Here is a 20,231-nt window from a genome sequence, read left to right as displayed (position 1 = left end):
GAGATTTATTGCAAAGAAGCATTGTTACAACAAAGACTTAATCAACCAAACACAAATTTCCTGACTTTTTGTGCTAAGTTTAGTTATTAAATCCTGAATAATGCTGTAAAATGATCACTAAGGCCAGTGTTGAGGCTGTTAGACATAAAACAGCTCTTTCATAAGCAAAAATTTCAAAATATCCCTTTAGTAATGCTTTGTCCAAGGCGGCGATGCTAACAAATGTGACTGAATGCTGAAACATATTTTTGAGCTCAGTGGCGTTGCAGATGATGTAATCCCTCCGCAAAAGAATCTCTAGTTTTTCTAGAGTTTCAGATCAGATACAGGCCGTTAAATGTCTGGAATATTTCCCCTAACGTCTGTGTAAAGATGGGGCTCACTGTCTTCTGTCAGCCCCACTAAAATGACATTGCAAATGTTTGTTGTCAGTATGCATATCCAATCCAATCTAACTTTATTTATAGAGCGCTTTAAAGACAACAAAGTTGCCATATGTGGGCAATGCATGTGAAGTTCTGTTTCCACTCTTGTGGGCCCTTTTCAGGAAGCCGCTCACAGTTTACGCTCCAGTTCGAACCACAACACGAGCCCGCCATAAACAGCGACTTTATTGTACGATTGCCGAGCAGGATGAGTTATCTCTGTGACACTTAATGCTTTGCTCATTGTTTCCTCGTTCCTGCCACTCCTATCTGTAAACACTCCTATCTGGCATTTAGATTTAGGGCGCGCGCACGCTCACTGCGGCACCTGTGACTGTGACTTTCCACAAGGTCACCGAGCCTGGCTCTCCTCCAAAGTCAACAGTAAGTATAACACACATGGCCAACTGCCATTTCCGCGGGGCTCGACGAAGAGACAGCCCGTCTTTGTTTGGGGTGGTGAAGATTTGACCTGAAAAAATCTGAAGTTGACAGATTAATTTAAAACTGAGCTGCAGACTGCCGAAGAGGTGTCTGTTAAGAAGGTTAAGAATGTCTCTGCTGTTCTTTCTTTCTTTTTTTTTTTTCCATCCCTTGTTGCCTCTCTGGCTTGTACACATAACATGTGACTGCTGACCTAATTTTTAGTCCTGGATGGGGAATTGAAAACAAGAGCAGAGGAAAGTTTAGGGTAATTTGCCTCGAGTGAACCCTCCCCTCACATGCGCACACATAGGCACACACACCCTGGGCCCCCTGACTGAGCCCTCTAAAATCATAACACTCACCCTGCCCCGACCCACAGTAACACAGGCAGCTGTATGTTACTCAACTATAACTTCAGGCATTCCTAGTATTGTGTAATACCTTCCCCAGCCGCTTTCCAGCTTACACCACAATATTGATGGCTTGCGATATGCTCGCTGTGAATGCAGCTTTCACAGCTAAAATGAAAACAAAACAAAACACGGTGTTCAGTGTGTGACAAAACACTAGAGGGGGGGGGGGGATACCACAACAGAATAATGCAAGATTTTATCACAATCAATGTGGTTTTGAAATGCGCCATAAGAAGGAAAGGCTTTAGTGATGCTCTTTTTTTTCTTTTCTTGATAATACACAAACAAGTTTTTTTAGCACTTCCGCAGTGCTGTAACACTCATCTCACAGCATCAGTAGAAATATTCATCCTGGTGTGTGTCATAAAACCTTTGATAGCCATCATGTCAATATTTTGATGAGATTAGCACAGCTACATTTATTCATGTGCTTCTGTATATCCTCCAGGAGCAGCACACATATGTTTGCAGCCGTTCTGTTTTCTAAAGGAGACGTTTTAGTGCATCCTTCAAGCCATGTCTGAAACATCCTGCCAGGCTTCCATCTTCCACCCCTCTTTTAACACTACAATAAAAACATCAATCAAACGATAAAGGTGTGACTGAAGCCTCTGTATTCCCATTCATGGCAGCATCTCTTGTGCATAGACTTTGATAATGATCCTCCTGCCTCCTCAGTGCCATTCCTGACTTGGTTAGCTGTTGTGAAGTTGTTTTTCTTAATCATGGAAATAATTCTGTGCTCACACACTTTAGCTGTCTTCTGTGGTCTTTGGGGCCTTTTGGTGCTGCTGAGCTGATCAGTGCATTCATTATTTTTCAAACACACCACACTGCAGATGTGGTGTGTTTATATCTCTTTGACAGGTTTATTTTGTTTTTCAGTCAAATGATGGCCTCCCCTCTCTTCTGGAGAGTTCCAGTGAAAAGATCCCACACGCAAGTTCAACTCTTGGAATCATTTATCAACGTAATATTCAAGAAATAATAAGGGAACAGGCCTCACCCGGCCACTAAACAGCTTTTTAGTCAATTGTCAATTTACTTTTGAGGGCCACAGATAAAACTGGCTCTAGTTCCTGAACAGTTAATATAATACTTTTGTTGGACCCCTTGAGTTAAAGCTGAAAGTTGGGCCCATCAATCACATCACGATTGACTCCACTGGGGTAAGGTTAGTGGAGGCAGTCACTCCACTAAGGGAGAGTTTAATCCTGTCTGTGTGTTTGTGGTGGCGCAACCTTGTAGAAACAATGTTGCCACACTACAGTCAAGATGTTTATCATTCTTTGGTTCATTGTTTTGACCTTTGGCAATAGATGTTATGTTCACTGCTTATCAGACGCAATGGGATTATTTGTGATTGTTTGACATATGTTATGCTTTACTATTGCACATCAAAAACCATGAGCTCTTAGACACTAAGCACCCTCCATCCTTTGCCTTCCTGTTGGATGAGATCAGGCATCTCCTCCTGAGAAAGTGTCTCACTGGGCCACAGTGGCATTTGGTGCTGCAGTGAGTGTGTGGAGAGCTGCAGCTGGGGGGGTGCCTAGCTGTGCTGAATACACAAACAGCAGAATTTGTGGTATTTGTGTCGCACCTACCTCTTACATCACTTCTGTGAGTTAACCCACTGTTTCACCAAGGACATGCAGGTGTGGGTGCTGTTTGTGTTGTTTGGGTGGGGCTGCAGTGGGGTGACATACTGAGCTGATTGTTCTTTCTTTTTTTTCTCCAGCTGCTGTTACTTGCTGTCCCAGTGGCCTTTCAGGAAGGAAGCCTGTGGGGCAAATGACACAGCAAGCTCTTTGTTTAACCCCCCCCTGCAATGTTTTCCCACTCCCTGTCTGGGCCCTGCAGGCCTCCATCATCATTCATCCTCTGAATCCGAGCCAAGCTGTTTTACTCTGAATCCAGTTGTTGTGAATACATGTGTGCACACCTGACCCAACATCCCCCCATCACACACACACACACACACACACACACACACACACACACACACACACACACACACACACACACACACACACACACACACACACACACACACACACACACACACACACATAGTTTCTCTCCTACTTACTAATATGAGCTGGCAGAACCTGGAGTTGCAGATAAAACTCTCAGCCAGGTCAGCTGCTGCGTGCCAGCTGGGCGCACACTCATTGCTGCATTTGCATTCTGCTTTGCTAGTAATGGGGAGCCCGCTGCACTGCAGGTGTAGGTGGTGACAACTAATTGATGTGTCTAGGATTTTATTCACACTGAGGGAAACCAGGACTGATACTAGGACTGGACTTGTTACTAAAATTAGTCTTTGAATTATAATGAATAATATTTATTCATGTTATATGAGTCATATTGTGTTCTCATGGGCTGGTCCCATTTCTCATTAAATTATATTACAAATAACTTTCTTTCAAAGCTTTCTATCAGAATAAATTTTTTTTTAAATCAGTGGTATTTTTTTTAATGAAATGCTTTTAATTCTTATTTCTAAGCCAGACATTAAAATGCAGCTGAAGTTGCAGTTCAACACTTTGTGAGTGTGTGTATGTGTCTGTGTGTGTATAGGTGTGTGTGTGTGTGTGTGTGTTAAACCCAGTTGACTCAGAGCTAATTCAGTGCCAGACCACTCCCTGTTCCAACTCTATTCACTGCACAATCCACCTCAAACCAGTCTGAATGTGGGTGAACAACTACAGATTCAGTTCTTATCTGTCACTTTTTAAATGTGTTTGTAAAAGGAAAAATCTTTCTAAAAACTTGACCTCAAATCTAAACAGCTTAAGTAAAGGTAATGTAAGTTAGAATGTGAAGCATTAATACATACATTAATAGTTTATTTCCAATCTGTGAACAGATTGCAACACAACTTAAAAATGAAACTGTCCTGACAGGCTTGGTTGCCTATAAGAGGTTATTAGACAGAAGAATGCAGCAGTTATGCTCTCTCTCCTGTGTAGGGACAGGTGCTGAGGGCCAGTAAAACTTAAAATGGGATGGTACTAAATGCACAACCAAAATTATTGTGACTATGTGCAGTAAACTTGCAAGCCCTCTGCCTTTGTAATGGTTGTTACAAAGACCGGGATCAGGTCGGCATCCGTTCATAGACAGTTGCCATCTTCAGAGCGATTTTGGTGCATTAAGATGGCAATAAGACTGAATCAGTCGGCTGTCAGTCTGCGATTTAGTGGTGTCAAGTTAGCAAACCCGGTGGTGACAGTGATTAACTGATAAACAGGGGGAAAATTGCAAATCTGTTGCTTTCTGTTGCAAATTGGTTGCTACTGCAAATGCAGAAATTCACATTAAATAGAAATTCACATTCACAACTTACTTCAGTGTCCAGCCAGGATGACATAGATTTGAAATAAAAATTCAGAGATTCCACCACAAATAGTGACATAGTTGCTGCAGTATGGCATTTAACTCCAAAGTGACAGGCAATCAGCCACCTTGCTTTAATAAAGGACTTTAACCACAATACAACCAGTTTGCAACTAGTTGAGTCAAGAACCCCAATCTGTCTGGGAGTGTTTGTAGTCAGGGTCACTGGTTTGGAGACTGGTTGCCTCCCATCAGGCAACATGAGCAACTGTCTTGGGATTGAAAGCGGCTTCCTAGAGGTTGAGGGTGTTGCACACTTAACTTGCAGATTTTTTTTTTGTCACATCTATTTGCATTTGGTGTCTGACAACAAAATTGTTGGTTACCGGTTGTTGCCACCGGGCAAGAGTACCCTCAGTAGTCTCACTTGAGTATCACTATAGTCATAGATAAAATAGTCTCACCTTGCCTCAGTGAGTATTCATTCCCGTACAGCGCTAACAGGGTGCAATGTTAGCTAACGTTAGCACTCCAACACAAGCTAAACACAAAAAAATACACAGCCTGTCATTTTCCATTAAATGACAGGCTAATTATGAGTCAGACTGTCAATCCTTAGTTAACTTACCAATAAACATGCTGATGATTAATCCTGTTCTTTCCAGTATATGTCAGGTCACTGTTTTGGCCAATGGTCAAATATCCAGCCTGAACTGTGCCAGAAGCTTGTTGATGGCTACCAAATCATCTAATTGGGGTGCAGCTTGCTAAGGGACATTTAAATGAGCCTGTATGAATAATTCTGACCCTGTGTGGATTAGAGAAAATCCAAAATAAATTCAAACTTGTGCACCCAATTCTTGTTTTTTTTTTTTAAAGTAATTAAAGATGTTTGCTGTACGGTCATTCCACCCTGGAAAAAGAACAATTCAAAGAAATCATTAAAAGCCCAAAATTACTAAGATATTCATACCCATGATGAGTGGATGTAAACTTCTGACCACAACTACATTTCTTCTCCTTATTTATACCCTTTACTTAGTTATGCTTCCTAGCCCTGAGTCGGTATACATGGATGAGATGTGAACTGTGCCTCAAGCTAAAAGCTAGTTATGCAAGAACAAATTATTTTTATCTTTACTTGCTCTTTTAACTGGCTTTGAATACTTGGATAATTGGCCTCAAATACATTTTTTCCTTTTTCCTTGAAAGAACACTCCTGTTATGTTCTCTTTATGTAATGATCACGTGCCATCCAGCTAGTGCAACAAGCCCTGTAATAAGAACCTGTACACTTGGGAAACGTGCCTTTGGGGTTGTGACTGATAGATAATTAGGTCAACAGTGGTATGCTATTATGTGAGTTCTGAACATGTGCAGTCTGTGTTTGCATGAGCACATGCAATATATGCTTGTATGGACATGTGTGTTTAGATACAAGCTGCAGAAAATTGTGTAAAGTTCACATCACTCATTTGCATAGAGTCATAACTGCCCTGGTGACAGATGGGGCTCTTCAGTCATCTTACCTGAATCTGGCATTGCTTTGTAGCCAGCCTGGAACCTGCCAAAGGTGTGTTACAAATGTCTTGTTGTGTCACCTCCTAGAAACAAACCTCATCTCTGCAGTCCTGGGGTCCCCCGTTTCATTTTACACGGCACTCACGTGCCTCTTTTAATCCCCCCACCCTGTTTCCTGCTCCGCTAACCCTTTTACCCCAGACTGAGAAGGGGAACCAGGTAACATGAGAGCCTCGTTTCTGCTCTGTTTGCCAAGAGCATCTCTGCTGCCAGAGACAAACAAGAGGAACACGGATGGAGCCTTAATCAGCGCACTCCCTCTCCCTCGCTCTCTCTCTCTCCCTGTGTTTCATTCTCGTTTTCCTCTCTTTTCTGTTGTGCACGCTGACCTACTTTCCTCCTGACCTGTTTATGCAGGCTCCGGTGGTGCAGCCGTTCAAGTCAAATCAGGAAAATAAGAGACGCAGCAAAAATGCTGCCTGAGCATTGCTGTTCTCACAGGGAGTGTCACCTTGGAAAGATCCCATGGGTGTTAGGTTAGCTGGCTATGATAAGGAATGCCATGTAAGAGCCAAATCCTATGGGATGATACTTTGTATACTTTTTCTTTTTGTATGTGTGCTTTTGAGCATTGGTGTGTGTGTGTGAGTGTGTGTGACTGAGAGCATTGTGAAGGGCACTAATGCGTCAGCCTCAAAGAGCTGCTTTGTTTGCAGACTTAGATCAAGTTAGCCCACTGGGTTAACTTCCCTCCTCTCCTTAGCCCCCCCACACCCCACATTGCTGCTCCTTCCTTTGACCTTTATGTTATTATGAAAATGACCCATTTTTCTTTAAAGGAGGGTGAGAAAAAAATGACCCAGGCAGTTTTTGCAAATGACCCCTGAGTAAAAGGGCAATTTAGTCACTGAATATTGTGATTAAATGGGGCTCTGTATAGCCCATGAGTTTGAACGTGGATTTAAACAGGATTACACAGCAGCCTTTTCTGTGCCAATACAATGAATGCAGTGGGACTTGATCAGGAGGTTGGCAGGACAGTTGAGCTGGTGGCAGCAGTCAGAGGCTCAGACTGGCTCTGCCCCGGCTTTGTCCTCCGCATCACACAGAGCTGACAGTCACGACTCAGATGCTGTTTAGTCTGGTTTGCGTTGCTCCTCTGCTATAAATATTCAGCGATGTTAGCAGGGCACACCTGTTAAAGTTGTTACAATAAAACCTACCTCCCTTAGCTTTTTGGCCAAGCACCTCTCGGCAAGATTGGAGCAGAGATTTATGTTTTATTTGAAGTGCCCTTAAAGTCATGTGGACAGAAATCAAACAGGTCAAAACAGGAGTCACGAGAGCGGAGGCTGTAATCAGACGAGCGTGCACACGAGTGTAACGTTTGGTGGTTATTTCATGCAATAAGCTTATGTCTATGAGTAGAAGTAGGCCAGTGTTACATCAGACAGGCTTGCCGGGGAGCGTTCTGGAGCCACCAGGCAAAGTGTGTCAGTGTGTCACTGCGAGGCTCCTTTCATTGCAGATTGGTTTTAGATGCCAAAAAAAAATAAAAAGAGTTGCCCTTGGGGACATTAAGCTCAGTGCTCAGGTTATCTCTGTTCAGTGAAAACAAGGCGTGCCTGCTAAACTTTTTGAGACTAGCCAGAAAGATCTAAAGGTCATCCAGACTTTACGGGAAACAGATATCACCGAAAATCTTTTAACCTTCAAGAAATACAGGGAAAAAAATAATCTTGCACTAATTTGTTTGCTTTCTCATGGTGACTCACTCTCTTATGTCAATCACTGAGTAATTATTACCTAACTGCTGATTCTGGCATAAGATTTATGGATCATCATCATCATCTCTGTTGATGGCATGAGAAACTAGGCTTCCAGCTTGGATGCGCTGCCTACAGGCTGCGTTTGGGCCGCTGTCAGCCAAGAGTCTCGCACAGATCAGAATGACTGCTCACTTCAGTGTCAGCCCTGCGCTCTGAGCTGCAAAAGTCGGCCCATTCTGTGGACGCAAACGCGTGCGTAACGTCGAAGCAGGTGCAAATGCAGTAAGCCACAAAAACGCAGAGAAAAACAAGACCTTTTCTCGATATGTTGACAGGTCAACATTATTTTTTTTATTTGATTTATCTTGAAATGCTCCCATCTTCCACAATGAACATTAGTGTCTTTACATATGTCAAAAGGAAGCGATGGTAATGACCAACCAGACCAACCGCCACTCGTCTCTACACACCGCACATCTTTGTCTGTTCTTTTTTTTTTTTTGTCCTGGTCTTTTTTCATTAAAACCATCAGCAAAACCACAAACATTACTGATTAATACACACTGAAAATGGTGGTGGTGGGGGGGAGGGGGGAGATGAGGCAAATACATGTCATCACAGTCAGTAGGAAAGAAAGACACAGTATAGAGGAAAAGAGAACATCACCTTGACTAAAAAAAAAAAAGGATATAAAACCAATGAAACAAACATTACAGTGTTGTTTGAGGGTGGGGAGGGGAAACTTTACATTTATACACAAGCACCAAAAAGCCAAACATGGTACATAGACTTTTTAAACTAGAATCCAGTGAAGGCAATTCAGCACTGCCCAGTGGCAGAACTACCATGAGCAACCCCTGAAATGAATGACGGAGGAACATGGGAAACAAGGGAGGGCCCCCCCTCTTCATAAATTTAGGAGCTTTAACTCATCCAGAGAGTTAGAGAACTCTGCTATGGCTTCAGCTTATAAGCCGTGATAACTCAGTTATGTAGGATCGAATATAGGCCATAAAGGCCACGTTTGGTCACACTACAAAACCACATTTCATGACAATATAATTAAACAGTAGTCGCAGAGGGCTCTCTTTTTAGGTGTTTACGCAGGAGGAACTTTTAGACTCAGTGCACTGTAGTGTGTTTCATAAGAATGTGACCTAATTCCTCCTGCTTTTGGGCCTCCCCCAAGCATCCCATGCCTACACGAAAGTTCAAACTCAAGGCTGCAGTATGCATCTAAAAAGATCTGTACACATTCTCCCATCTATGTTCCCGTGGGCTTTTCTACAGTGATGGGCATGTGGGGAGGAGGGGGCAATAAATACATTGGGCCAGTGAATGGTAACAACAAGAAGATATGGTCGATAAAGCTCAAATAAACTAAAGGCTCATAGCCTGCAGCTGGTGAAGTCCACCGAATATTTAAAGGCTGGTTAAAGGTAAGTAAATCCAAGCATTTTTTTTTTTTTTTAATGAGGCCTTTGCCTCAGGGAACAACGCGTTCTCCATTCAGTGCTGTTGGCGCGTCAGACTGGACAGCCATTTCCGTGTAAACTAGGCGTTAACTACCTAAATGCTAAAGCTCAACAATCAAGAGTGAGGTGATTTTAATCGAATGGGTCCTGTAGCCACAGTAGACGATGAGACTGTAGATTTGTAACAGGAGAGTCGCTTTCAGAAACCTCCCGTCGCGCTTAAGATTTGTCGCGTTTTTTTTTTTTTGTTTGTTTTTTTTGTTGAATTTGTATTCAAATTTGTTTCTAAAATATAGGTTTAAAATAGATACATATATTCATATATCACAGTAATATACAAACCAAGTGCTTAAAAAATAAAGGTGATGGTGATCTTTTTTGAAATAATGGAAATGAATGGGGAGAGTATGGGGTGGTAGAGGTAGGGTCTGGGAAGAGGTATGGAACTTATTGACAATATTGTTGGTGCTTCTTTGGTCGAGGGAATGTCCCCAGTATATGTTTGCATTTGATTTTAATTAAGGCAGATAGCCATACACGTGCATGCTTGTCTACAGTCAGATATGTACCAAAATTTTAGTACTGATAAAGCCTGAAGTCTTTATTTTTCTACATTATTTTTTCTTTTTTTTTTTTATCAAAATGTGCTTTCACCGATGTACTCAGCTGTATATTGTTGGATGACAAAAGTAGAAAAAGTGGGCAGTTCCATTCCTCTTCTCATCGCATAAACAAAAGTGCATCTGTAAATATGGAGAGGACATAAGAAATGACAAATCTGTACATTATATACAAATATAATACAGCCCTACAAGATGATCAGCCTTACTGGGGGGTGAGGGGTGGGGTGGGGGTGGGGGTGTAGTGGAGTAGAAAAACCAAGCTTCCTGTCCCAAGTGCTGAAAGAGGGGATTCAATTATAGGGCAAAAGGCATGATGGCAGGGTAGTTCTTAGATGAGAAATTGTGTCATTCACTGAAGTTGTGATAACAACTAAATGTGAATGTCACCTAATCTCGCCTCTTGTTCCTTCGTCCACCTGTCTCCTTCTTCCCACCCTCCTTCCTGGCCCCCTCCCTTGAGGCCACCTGTTTACAAGCTCCACCTGAGCTCTCTTGCTTAAAGTTCTGTGGAGGCGTCAGGGACAAGTAAGGATGCTGGGGGAGGGGAGGCGGCGTGGCGGAGGGGGGAGTGGTTGGGGACTCATGTCCGGAACAGTTGCTGCCACTGCTGCTCCCGGTGCTCATGGCCCGGTGTTTGAGTCTCAGTTTGTGGGGCAGAGCAGTTCCCCTCACCTCCCCCTGAGGGTCCCAGCACTGGGCCTGAGAGCAGGCCTGCGAGGAGGGCAGAGGCGAGGCAGGCTGGTGGATGCTGGTAAGATGTTGGTTGTGGAAGCTGCCCATTTCTGAGCATGACGAAGAGGGAGGCTCATCATCATCTGTAGAGGCCTCTTTTTCAGGACTGCAGGGATCTCCTTCACTAGATGTGGTGTCCTTGTTAGAGGAGCTTGATTGGCCTTGGTAATAAGCCTCACGCCTGGGCCCGCCCTCATAAATAAGCACAGGTGGCTCCTCATCTTGTGCACTGAGGTATGAATGAGGCTGCTGGAGATGGTGGTACAAGTGTGAGTGGTTGACCCCCTCCACTTGTTTGTGGTGGAGCTCCGCAGATGAATCACTCTCCTGCTGGTGCTGCTGCTGCTCCTGCTGCAGTTGCTGCTGGGGAAGTTGGCAAACTCTGTACACCTGTCTCTCTCTCGCCTCATTATGGCAGTCTGAGAGCTCATATGGAGGGGAATCTAACGTCTTCCTCTCTAGCTGCTTTGTCACCTCAGCCACTGTTTCTGTGGTGCTCTCTGTAATGGACTGTTGGCGGACACACATCTGGCTGCTGGTGCTGCTCTGGTTCTGCAGATCGACATCCTGTGTCCTGGTCAAGGTGTCCACAGGATAAGAGGCACTGCTGGCACCATACAGAATGACGCTCCTCTGGGCAGCAGGTGGATGAGAAGCAGCCTGGCTGACAGTGTTGATAGAGGTAACGGGCTCCTGATGGGGTTGGGATTGTTGGTGAAGGCGCTGCTGCTGCTGTTGCTCTTGGCTGTGATATGCAGCCTCTAGCTCCTGAGAATGCTGCTGGATCTGGTGGTGTGTGGGTACAGAGGCCAGACCACGGTGGATGTTAAACATGATCTGGGTGGTGGTGCCATTCGCGATGTCCATCTCCAACCTGTCTCCTTCCTGCTTGATTTCAAAGGGGATAGGCTCTGGGCTGTCCCTGGAGGAGCCATCAGACATGTCAGAGAGGGAGCCACGTGGGGAGTATTTCACCAGCTGCCTGTGGCCTTCACTGCGTCCCGACTGCTCTGTTTCGGAGGAGTCAGAGTTCACCATCACCTGAGAACCACTTGAGTAACCACTGGAGTAGTACTGAGTAGAGGAGGAGGAGCCTCCATTTCCCGTGTTGCTGCCTCCACCAATTTGTTGGCTCTTTTCAATGTAGGAAGCAGTGCTTATTAAGCCAAAGCGCAGCTTCAGCTGGAGCAGCTCTGTCTTCAGCCTCACATTCTCATCATTCAGTGCAATGACGCGGTTCTCCAGAACCATATCATTGAGACGTCGCTTCTCCCGGGAGCGCTTGGCGGCCTCGTTGTTTTTACGTCGTTTCTCCCAGTAGGAGGCGTCCTTTTTCTCATCCGAAATGAACTCACGCTTTCGCCTGCAGGTCATGTTGGGCTTGGGTTTGATGAGACGCCCCATACGAGCTGGAGTCCCTTGGACAGAAGACTCTTCATAACTGCTGAAGGTCTCAAGGCAGTTTAGGTTATTCCCTGAGTTTTTGCTTAATGTTTTAAGAGCTGACGTTAGATTTTCCATTGTTGTTTAGTGGCAGCCAGTTTGAAATGTTGCTTGGTTAACTGATTGAAGAATTAGGTCAGAAGGGGAGGGGAGGTTGGGGTGGTGATGAAAACACCTTGTCCTCAAGGTTCTTTGTCTGTTTATTGTAAATGTGGTCTATTTATGCCAGGAAAGGACTCAAGTGTCCAAATTAGCCAAAAAGATAAAGACAACTGGAGCTCAGGATTAGCAACCTTCATTTATCCACTTGAAGGGTTCTCAGTTCAGTGTCTGGGCTCCTCAGAGTATTACAGATCCAAAGTGGTTCTGATGAGTCTTTCAATTTCTGTTTTTTTTTTATTCTTGCTTTACCTGGTTGTTAAAGGTTTAGCATAAGAACAGCGCACTGAGCTAAGCTGGCGGAGAGGTGTCCTAGATCTCCACGTAAACAGCAGGATGTAGGTCGGCCCGTCTACCTCAGTGTGTCAGTCTCTTGGGGAGCCTCGCTCTCCCTCCCTTCGTCTCTCTCTGTTCTCTCTGCAGTTGACTGCAAGATGAAAGGCTGCAGAGATAAAAACAGAAAAGAAGATATGTTAATCCGCACAGACTGCTGCTGCTCCATCGTGCAGCCTCGCATCAGACCTACAAATATTTTAGCACATTTCCTTTTTTTTTCTCACCATTTCTCCATTTTCTTTTAGCATGCAAAATAAAAAAAACATGTCTATAGCAGTAGAGCTTTCCTCTACTGTTGGGATGCCTGGCCTTTACTGACTATGTCGCCCCTGGCAACCAGTGAATAACTGCTAGACCTCACTGTCTGACCTTTTGGCCTTGTTATTGATCTGATCCGTCTGGAGCCTATGACCCCTGACCCTTTGCCCGACTGATGTTGACTTTTTTGATGCAATGTGGGCAGCGGGTTCATTGCAAGGCTGATGATCCCGTTTCCCGATCTGAACTAACAGTTTTTAGGCAGCCAAGGGCAAAAGTCAAGCCTTTCAAATTAAACAAAAAGTATATGGTAACCGAGGCAGGCACACACGTAAAATAAAAACACAGACACTGCATCAGTCTGGGACACGCTGAACGCATGAAAACTAAACTGTTTGAGGATTAGCTCCTCTGGTTTGTGTGATGAATATGTGGGCCAGACAGAGCAAACGATGAGTCAGACTCAGAGCCGTCGGGGTTCCCTGACAGAAAAGAGAAGAGAAGAAAAGAAAAGAAAAGAAAAGAAAAGAAAAGAAAAGAAAAGAAAAGAAAAGAAAAGAAAAGAAAAGAAAAGAAAAGAAAAGAAAAGAAAAGAAAAGAAAAGAAACTCCATGAGAGACTGGCTCTCCACCGAGAAACCCCATCCACAATCACTGCTACCCACCCTCGGATCATCCGCAGAGGAATGTGGCACCATTCTTCTCCAAAACAACTCAATGCCAAACCAATGATGCAGAGTGAGCAGATAAGGCAGACAAAGGCATCTGTTAATACAGGTCAAGGATAAAGAAGCTGGAGAGAGATATGGAGGTGTGGGGGCAGCTGGGAGGTGGGGCTTTGGCAAATATAGGTCAGTGGCCCCCGGAAAGAAGGGAGGCGGGAGGTAGGACGTGGGCTGGGATAACACAGATTCCTTGATTGGGGTGAAACACGAGGGTGGTCAGACAGCCTTGTAAGAATGAAGACAGATACCTCAGAGCTCAAAAGCAGCCTCTGTAACTAGCTGAACAGGTGCTTTTACACCAAAGCAGTACAATTTTGCTGATTTTGAGGTTTAACAGAGAAAAATTTAGCAGATAAGCAATTCATCTAAATGCCTCCTTCTGTTTATCAGCTTTGGGGCTCCACGGGGCTCTAAACTTTGGTTTAGAGTGAAGTATCTCAACAGCTAGGCTGCATTTCCTACACCAAGAGCCAATAAAAGGAATCAGTTATCCTGTTAAACATCGCACTACTGACTGGATAGCTGGCACTTACTTTTGTGCAGATTCATTGTACACATTCATGCTCCCCAGAGTATAAAAGATAATGATTTGTTAATTCATTCTTCCGGTCTTGTGATTTTGTGTAAAAAGTCTTGACAAATTTTGCAATTCATGAATTCTCCATGTAGTATCAAAATCAGGTCAATTTTTTTGGACAATATTTTGATTTTTGACTAAATTCTAATTGTGCCTAAACTTTATTTTGCCCCAAGTGCTAATTAGCGTGCTAATGTGGAAGTCAGTGACGGTAGGAACAAGTGTAGAACACCTTAACACAAAACCAAAATGTGTTTTGTAAGTACTCAGAGTTCCTGAATTGACCTGAATAAATGTGGTTCAGTTCACAGACATCACAGGAAACGTCCCATTCACCTGCTTCCCTTTAATGTGACATGACAGGCTCCTGTTGGAAAAATAATTAGGTCACACGTGCAATGATTGTTCTTCTGCATAATTTGTTCAGCAACAGCTCTCCCTGCTCCTAAAGACCTGTGCGATCCAATTGGCTAAACTAATGAAGGTTCAAGCATATCAAGTAGTACTGAAAATGTTCCCTCATGCTGTTGATCTATATTTAAGACAGCAACGGTAAACTCATACCAAGTGCAGTAAATCACCTGCGCTTCTGGGCTGAACTGCATACGTGCTACTATTACACTGTGTGAATCTGTAATCTCATAATCTGGCAAGGTGTTTGCAGCGATTGTGCTCTGCTCTTCCCCTGGATCTCACGTCGTTTACGTAACTCCTCACAATAAACACAGATTTCAGCCCACATTTTGGGAAAACAGTGACTTTTCTTAGCTCTCATATGCCGAGAAAGCCAAAAATAACTACTAAACAGGACCATAAATTGTCAACTTTTGAAAATGCCTCTCCAAAGAATCAGATATAATCTGGTGGTCTGCAGCACACTTAATTTGAAAGTCTGGAGGTTTTATTTTTCTTTGCTCGGCTGAATGGTTTAAGGGTATCCTCGTGAGCCTCTGACATGTGGCTGTTGGGCACGAGAACCAAAGAATGAGGGGAGAGACTGTTTCTCAGCCTGTCCCACTGACCCAGAAACTGGGGACCGATCGCACTCTGTAAACACAAGTCTGGCTGCCTCCACTGTACGGCCTGCTGGAATAGCTCGAGCAGTGGAGAGGTGAAGTGAGGCTGGAAAAAAAGACAAAAAACAAGGGAAAGAGAAGGGAGGGCAAAAAAGAAGGATGCGTGGAAAAAGAGAAATTAGAGCATTGTGTTAATATAGACAGAGGTGAGAGAAAGTGGAGCGGAGACAAAGAAATGGATGGAATCAATGAGGGAGAGTTAAAACAAAAGAAAAGGGATGGAGATGAGACTATACTGTAGCTGAAGGGGGGGGGGGGGGGGGGCAGTGGCGATTGCGACAGTGTTGGTATTGCATCAGAAGAAAGAATGTATCACCCATAGCAACAAAAAGGGGGAGAAAGAAGGGGTTAGCCAATCATGTTGGACTTTGTCTCAATGTTTCTGGACCAGTGGCTTGACATGACCCAAAGCAGATGGTGAGAAAACAATGTTCCGTAACAAAAGGAGGGCTGACTGATGTCACAGAGCGTGGATATTATTCCACATCTCGCCTACAGTCAGGATGAGCCAGACACATGAATTAACTCTTCTGTTTAATTAACTCACAGTGGAAACTCGTGCTTTTTTTTTCTCTCCCTCTTTTGCACCTCCAAATATTCAGACTGTGTGTGAATGAGCATGAATCATACCAGAAGGTGTTGATGCTCTCCTTCACAACCCAGCCTGTATTGCATTTAATGTGTCTGCCATCAAAATAACAATAGATTTCACATTTCCAAAGATCCAAAGATGCTTAAAACCACAAGAGAGAGACATCACTGCCAGAGTGTTTCATTTTGCATGCGCTCGAAACGCACCGCCTAACCTTTACACGCAGTTCCTTGACCTAGATTACTCTTTCCAGTCTATCATATAGTCTTCACAAGTCACTGCCAGGTCTCTGCGGCACTTGTGGAATGATAGCACTGTAAAAGAATCCAAGTCGCCCCCGCTCGCACAACCACAGGGCCCGAACCGCAAGAGTCTAAATGTGGCAGTGAGCTTTGGAAATAGTGAACTGAGTTCAAAACCCTGCGCACGTGTTTCTGTGGAGCATTTCAGGAAATGGGTTGCAGGTCTGACATAAAAGGAGGCGGAGGGCAAGGCGGGGGGGGGGGAGCACACGCTTCAGAGAAAAGGAGAATGATGAAACCGCTGTCCAACACCCCCACCCAGGCACCCACCCTTAGAAAGAATGCAATTTACGGCACGTGGTGCAGCATTTTTTGGGGGTGGGGGGCACTGAATTGCAGGTCTGGGGGGCTTACTCTAAAGGCTTGGGCAGCATGCCACCAAGGCAAGGTGGAGTCCTCTCCAAGCTTGTTCCATGAGCAGGCCGTATCCCCCCCCCAAAAAGGAAAAAAAAAAAAAAAAAAAGCGGAGTGACTCAGTCCATGTGTTGCACCAGTCACATGTGTTCCCTTGGCCTACTAAATGCTGTAATTCGCCTCTGTGCTGGCTCTAAACCGCAGCGCAATAACAAAGAAAGCCCCTCATCTTTTATCATCTTACATGTGCCAGGAAACCCCGGGAAAGTCAAGCAGCCGCAAAGTAGGACAGGATGGAAACCACACCATACCCCTGACCATGAACTCTATTTAAGCTGGATGAAGAAAGCGTTTTTTTTTTTTTTTTTTAACTAGTTAACAAAGAGGAGTTAGCTCAGCGGGTCAATTCAATGATGCAATAGGCTCGGAATGACCTTAAAGTTTTTTTTATTTAAAATGAAGCAAAATTCTATTTTATTTCGGTAACGCAGCGCTTTTATTGTCGTGCCACTTTTCTATTTCTGCGTGAATGCCTCGTTTCTTTGTTATGGCGGGGCGAGGATTTATTTTGGTGGGGTTCTGATTCTGCCTTCCTCGTCAGCGGCAGTGGTGCGCCTCATCCCCCCCCCCCCTCCCACAGGCCAGATGTGACCTACATTCTTAGCTGGCATAGAGACCCAGTGTGTGCGCCAACCAATTGGCAGCGGCCTCTCCGCAGCAAAGCGCAGCGCTGCATAGCCGCAGACTATGGGCTTCCGCAGATTGCATAATCTGCCCCGTTCTTTAATCCATTTGTTATTTAATTAATTTATTACGCAACCTGCAACCTTTGTTTGGTACACTGCATATACAGCGTGACCACATACCAAACTTGACGGTGTGAAAAACCCTTTTAAGTCATGCATCGCTCCACTGAGGACAGGAAAGCCGACCTGACACTTCCACAACCAAATCTGAAATCTTTTTTTTTTCTTCCCAAATCTCCTGTTGATACTATTAACTGTGTGAAATACACGCATACTGCTGTAGAGGAGACCTGAAAGAGAACAACGGATACGATACCCACGTGCAGTGTAAACCGCACAAAGCTGTGTGGGAAATGAAGCCAAGGTGACTCTCTTTCAAAACAAATGCAAACACAATTCGCAAAGTTGCTTCTGTGCCTGCAAGGAATTAACCCCCCCCACCCCCCACAGTTTATGAATTCACCCCTCAGCCGGTGCTGAACTGCAGCCAATCGCTGTTGTTATTGCTGCTCAAGTTCAACGTTAAAGATCCTGATGTGTATTTAAATTCGCCTTCGGACAGATAGCGCGCAAAGAAGATACAGAAACAAATCTCAGCAAGCGAGCAACATAATGCGAGAAATATGTTCCCCCCACACGCCTCCTTTGTTGGACTGTCGGACAAATCGCGTTCGTGCATATCGGATCCTCGGTCATCCGAGGCAAACGTGTATCCAACTGTGCCATGAAATTCACCCACCGCCTCAAAATCGGGTTACACGCGACTCAACAAGCATTCCACGCACTGCCATATTTTTCAAAATGCACAAGTATAATGTAGCTGCCTGTCGAGCTTCTGAGGAATACCGGGAAACATCTGACCCACATTTGAGCCAGATGTTCTGATCCACACACACACACACACACACACACGCACACACACACAGACCTCACCTCGCACTCGGCTGCACTCATCGGAGCCCGTGAACTTCACCATTCCTCAAATGCGATTTGTGCTCCCATCAGTTCGAGCCGAGGTTGTAAACAAAGGAGAAAGAAGCAAAGCTGAGCGTCCGCGTGTCTCCAGATGATCATGCCTCGATCATGCGTGTCGGTGTGCGCCAGTTTGCATTGTGCTCCTTCAGACTAATACTAGCCTATAGGCTACTAAAGGGTTAAGGAGCGCCGCACAGCCGCGTTAACCTTTACAAAGAGCTGCTACACGTGACAGAGAGAAGTGTGTCCTCGGAGCCTGCATGGGATTTTTCCAGCTGTCTGCATGGACTAGCCTACTAACCCAAAAGAGACCGAGTACAGCTAAGCCGCTGCTCCGAGAGCCTCTGCAGCACGTAAACCTCACACATAAAGTTTATGCAGGACTACAACAACAACAACAACAAAAACAACAATAATATTAATAATAATAATAATAATAATAATAATAATAATAATAATAATAATAATGAGAAGAAGAAAGAGAAGGAGACTGCAACAGCTGATAGAAGTTGCAACAGTTGTTGCAACTTCTATCAATAACAGCTTATTAATAGGTGTAGTAATATGTGTTAACAAATAGGGTGTAATTACGCGATGTATTCAGCTTAAATAACAATTACGTGAGCCACGTGTGTTACGAAAGCAGGGGAATGGGTTAAACACACCAGACTGGCTCCTAAAAGCACCACAACAAACCATGAATATGTAATTTGGACATGCGCGATAAAAGATCGTAACACAGCAGCGCGGATGCGTTGACCCTGCCTACAACTCCGCTCCTCAGCAGGCTGTCCACATTCACCTGCTCCTGCTTCCACCGAGCAGCCGCACCTATTTTTTTTCTGAAGGAATCCCATAATCTCTTGCAACCCCCTCCCCAACAACCACCCCAAGGCCACACTGACTTCCTCCTTCCTCTCTCTCTCTCTCTCTCTCTCTCTCTCTCTCTCTCTCTCACACACACACACACACACGCACACACACACACAGATCCTCACATAGCTCGATAGACTGTAGAGGAGGTGGGGTACAGCCTCGCCTTCACATTGAGGCAAACACGTCCAAGGACCAAAACAAACTCTTGCAAATCAAAGCCGCGACAAGCTACAAAAAAAGTCCTAAAATACAATATTTAGAAATGCATACGTATTATAATCGGCGTGTGATAAATGTGAGTGTATGTGGCTGTAATTAACAATAACAACTTACCTTTTACGCTAAAAGCGACAGAATCCAAAGGGAACACACACACACTCCAACAGTCCGCTTTGCTGGCGCTCTCTCTCTGTCTGTCACACACACATACACACTATCCGCCACTTTGAAAACACCTACTCTCCGATTAGTGCAGGTATATGCGAGAGTGTGAACACAGTGCCTTGTTTTTAGTGCGCTCCTCATGTCATGTTTGCTCCAATTCCTCCCGCCCTCTTACTCTCTCTCTCCCTCTCTCCTTCTCTCTCTCTCCTTCTCTCTCTGTCTCTAAATGTATGTTAGTAGGTCAGTTGTTGCATAACAGGACGCTTTGGGTGCCTAGTCACGTTTTTTTTTGTTTCTCTCTCGGATGTGCCCCCTCCCTCTCTCCTCGCCTTCAAATCCTGTTGCAGGAGAGGAGGTGCAGGGGGGGCTTAGGGGGAGGAGACCGGTCCAAAAGGGGAGGGACTAAGCTCAGAGGCAGTTTCAGTCAGATGAGAGCATATGATACCCATAATAAGGTTACTAGACATTGGAAACACACACACATAAACAAGACACGCTGGTCTGGGGAAATCAGATTCTCCTGCTCTGTGCAGATACCAAACTTTGCCTGACCGGCCCATGCAGCTTCATGCCATTCAACCTGCTTTTAAGAGTGAAAAGAAGAGTTTGACATTTTAGGTGAGCTTGAAAACACTAAGAACACCAAAGCTTCAGCAGCTGAGGAGCTCGGCTTAGCGTGAAGACAGGACCCAAAATGCAAACA

At 44.6% G+C, this 20,231-nt stretch overlaps 1 protein-coding gene across 3 annotated transcripts; it reads right to left on the bottom strand.

The window, feature by feature from the left end:
* Positions 1 to 8,224: 8,224 nt before the first annotated feature.
* On the bottom strand, positions 8,225 to 19,708 carry nfil3-2 (nuclear factor, interleukin 3 regulated, member 2). 3 transcript variants are annotated; one of them, XM_030735534.1, is made up of 3 exons: positions 19,478 to 19,708; positions 11,751 to 12,770; positions 8,225 to 11,657 (listed from the first exon to the last, which is right to left on the bottom strand). In XM_030735534.1, exons 2-3 carry the CDS (start codon positions 12,245 to 12,247, stop codon positions 10,382 to 10,384), a joined length of 1,773 nt encoding a protein of 590 aa, XP_030591394.1. In that variant the 5' UTR covers positions 12,248 to 12,770; positions 19,478 to 19,708; the 3' UTR covers positions 8,225 to 10,381. The 3 variants fall into 3 exon arrangements, with proteins under 3 accessions (XP_030591394.1, XP_030591392.1, XP_030591393.1); XM_030735532.1 differs by having other exon boundaries at positions 8,225 to 12,770; positions 19,478 to 19,705; XM_030735533.1 differs by lacking the exon at positions 19,478 to 19,708 and adding an exon at positions 18,227 to 18,409 and having other exon boundaries at positions 8,225 to 12,770.
* Positions 19,709 to 20,231: the final 523 nt, after the last annotated feature.

This window comes from Archocentrus centrarchus, chromosome 8, assembly GCF_007364275.1.
Source record: "Archocentrus centrarchus isolate MPI-CPG fArcCen1 chromosome 8, fArcCen1, whole genome shotgun sequence".
Taxonomy (NCBI): Eukaryota; Metazoa; Chordata; class Actinopteri; order Cichliformes; family Cichlidae; genus Archocentrus; species Archocentrus centrarchus.
The sequence above is the reverse complement of the archived record's forward strand: the minus strand, read 5'-3'. Positions and strand labels throughout refer to the sequence as shown.

Bases quoted from the DNA above. Each gene is read 5' to 3' on its own strand.
- nfil3-2 (XM_030735532.1), bottom strand. From the start codon at position 12,247: ATGGAAAATCTAACGTCAGCTCTTAAAACATTAAGCAAAAACTCAGGG.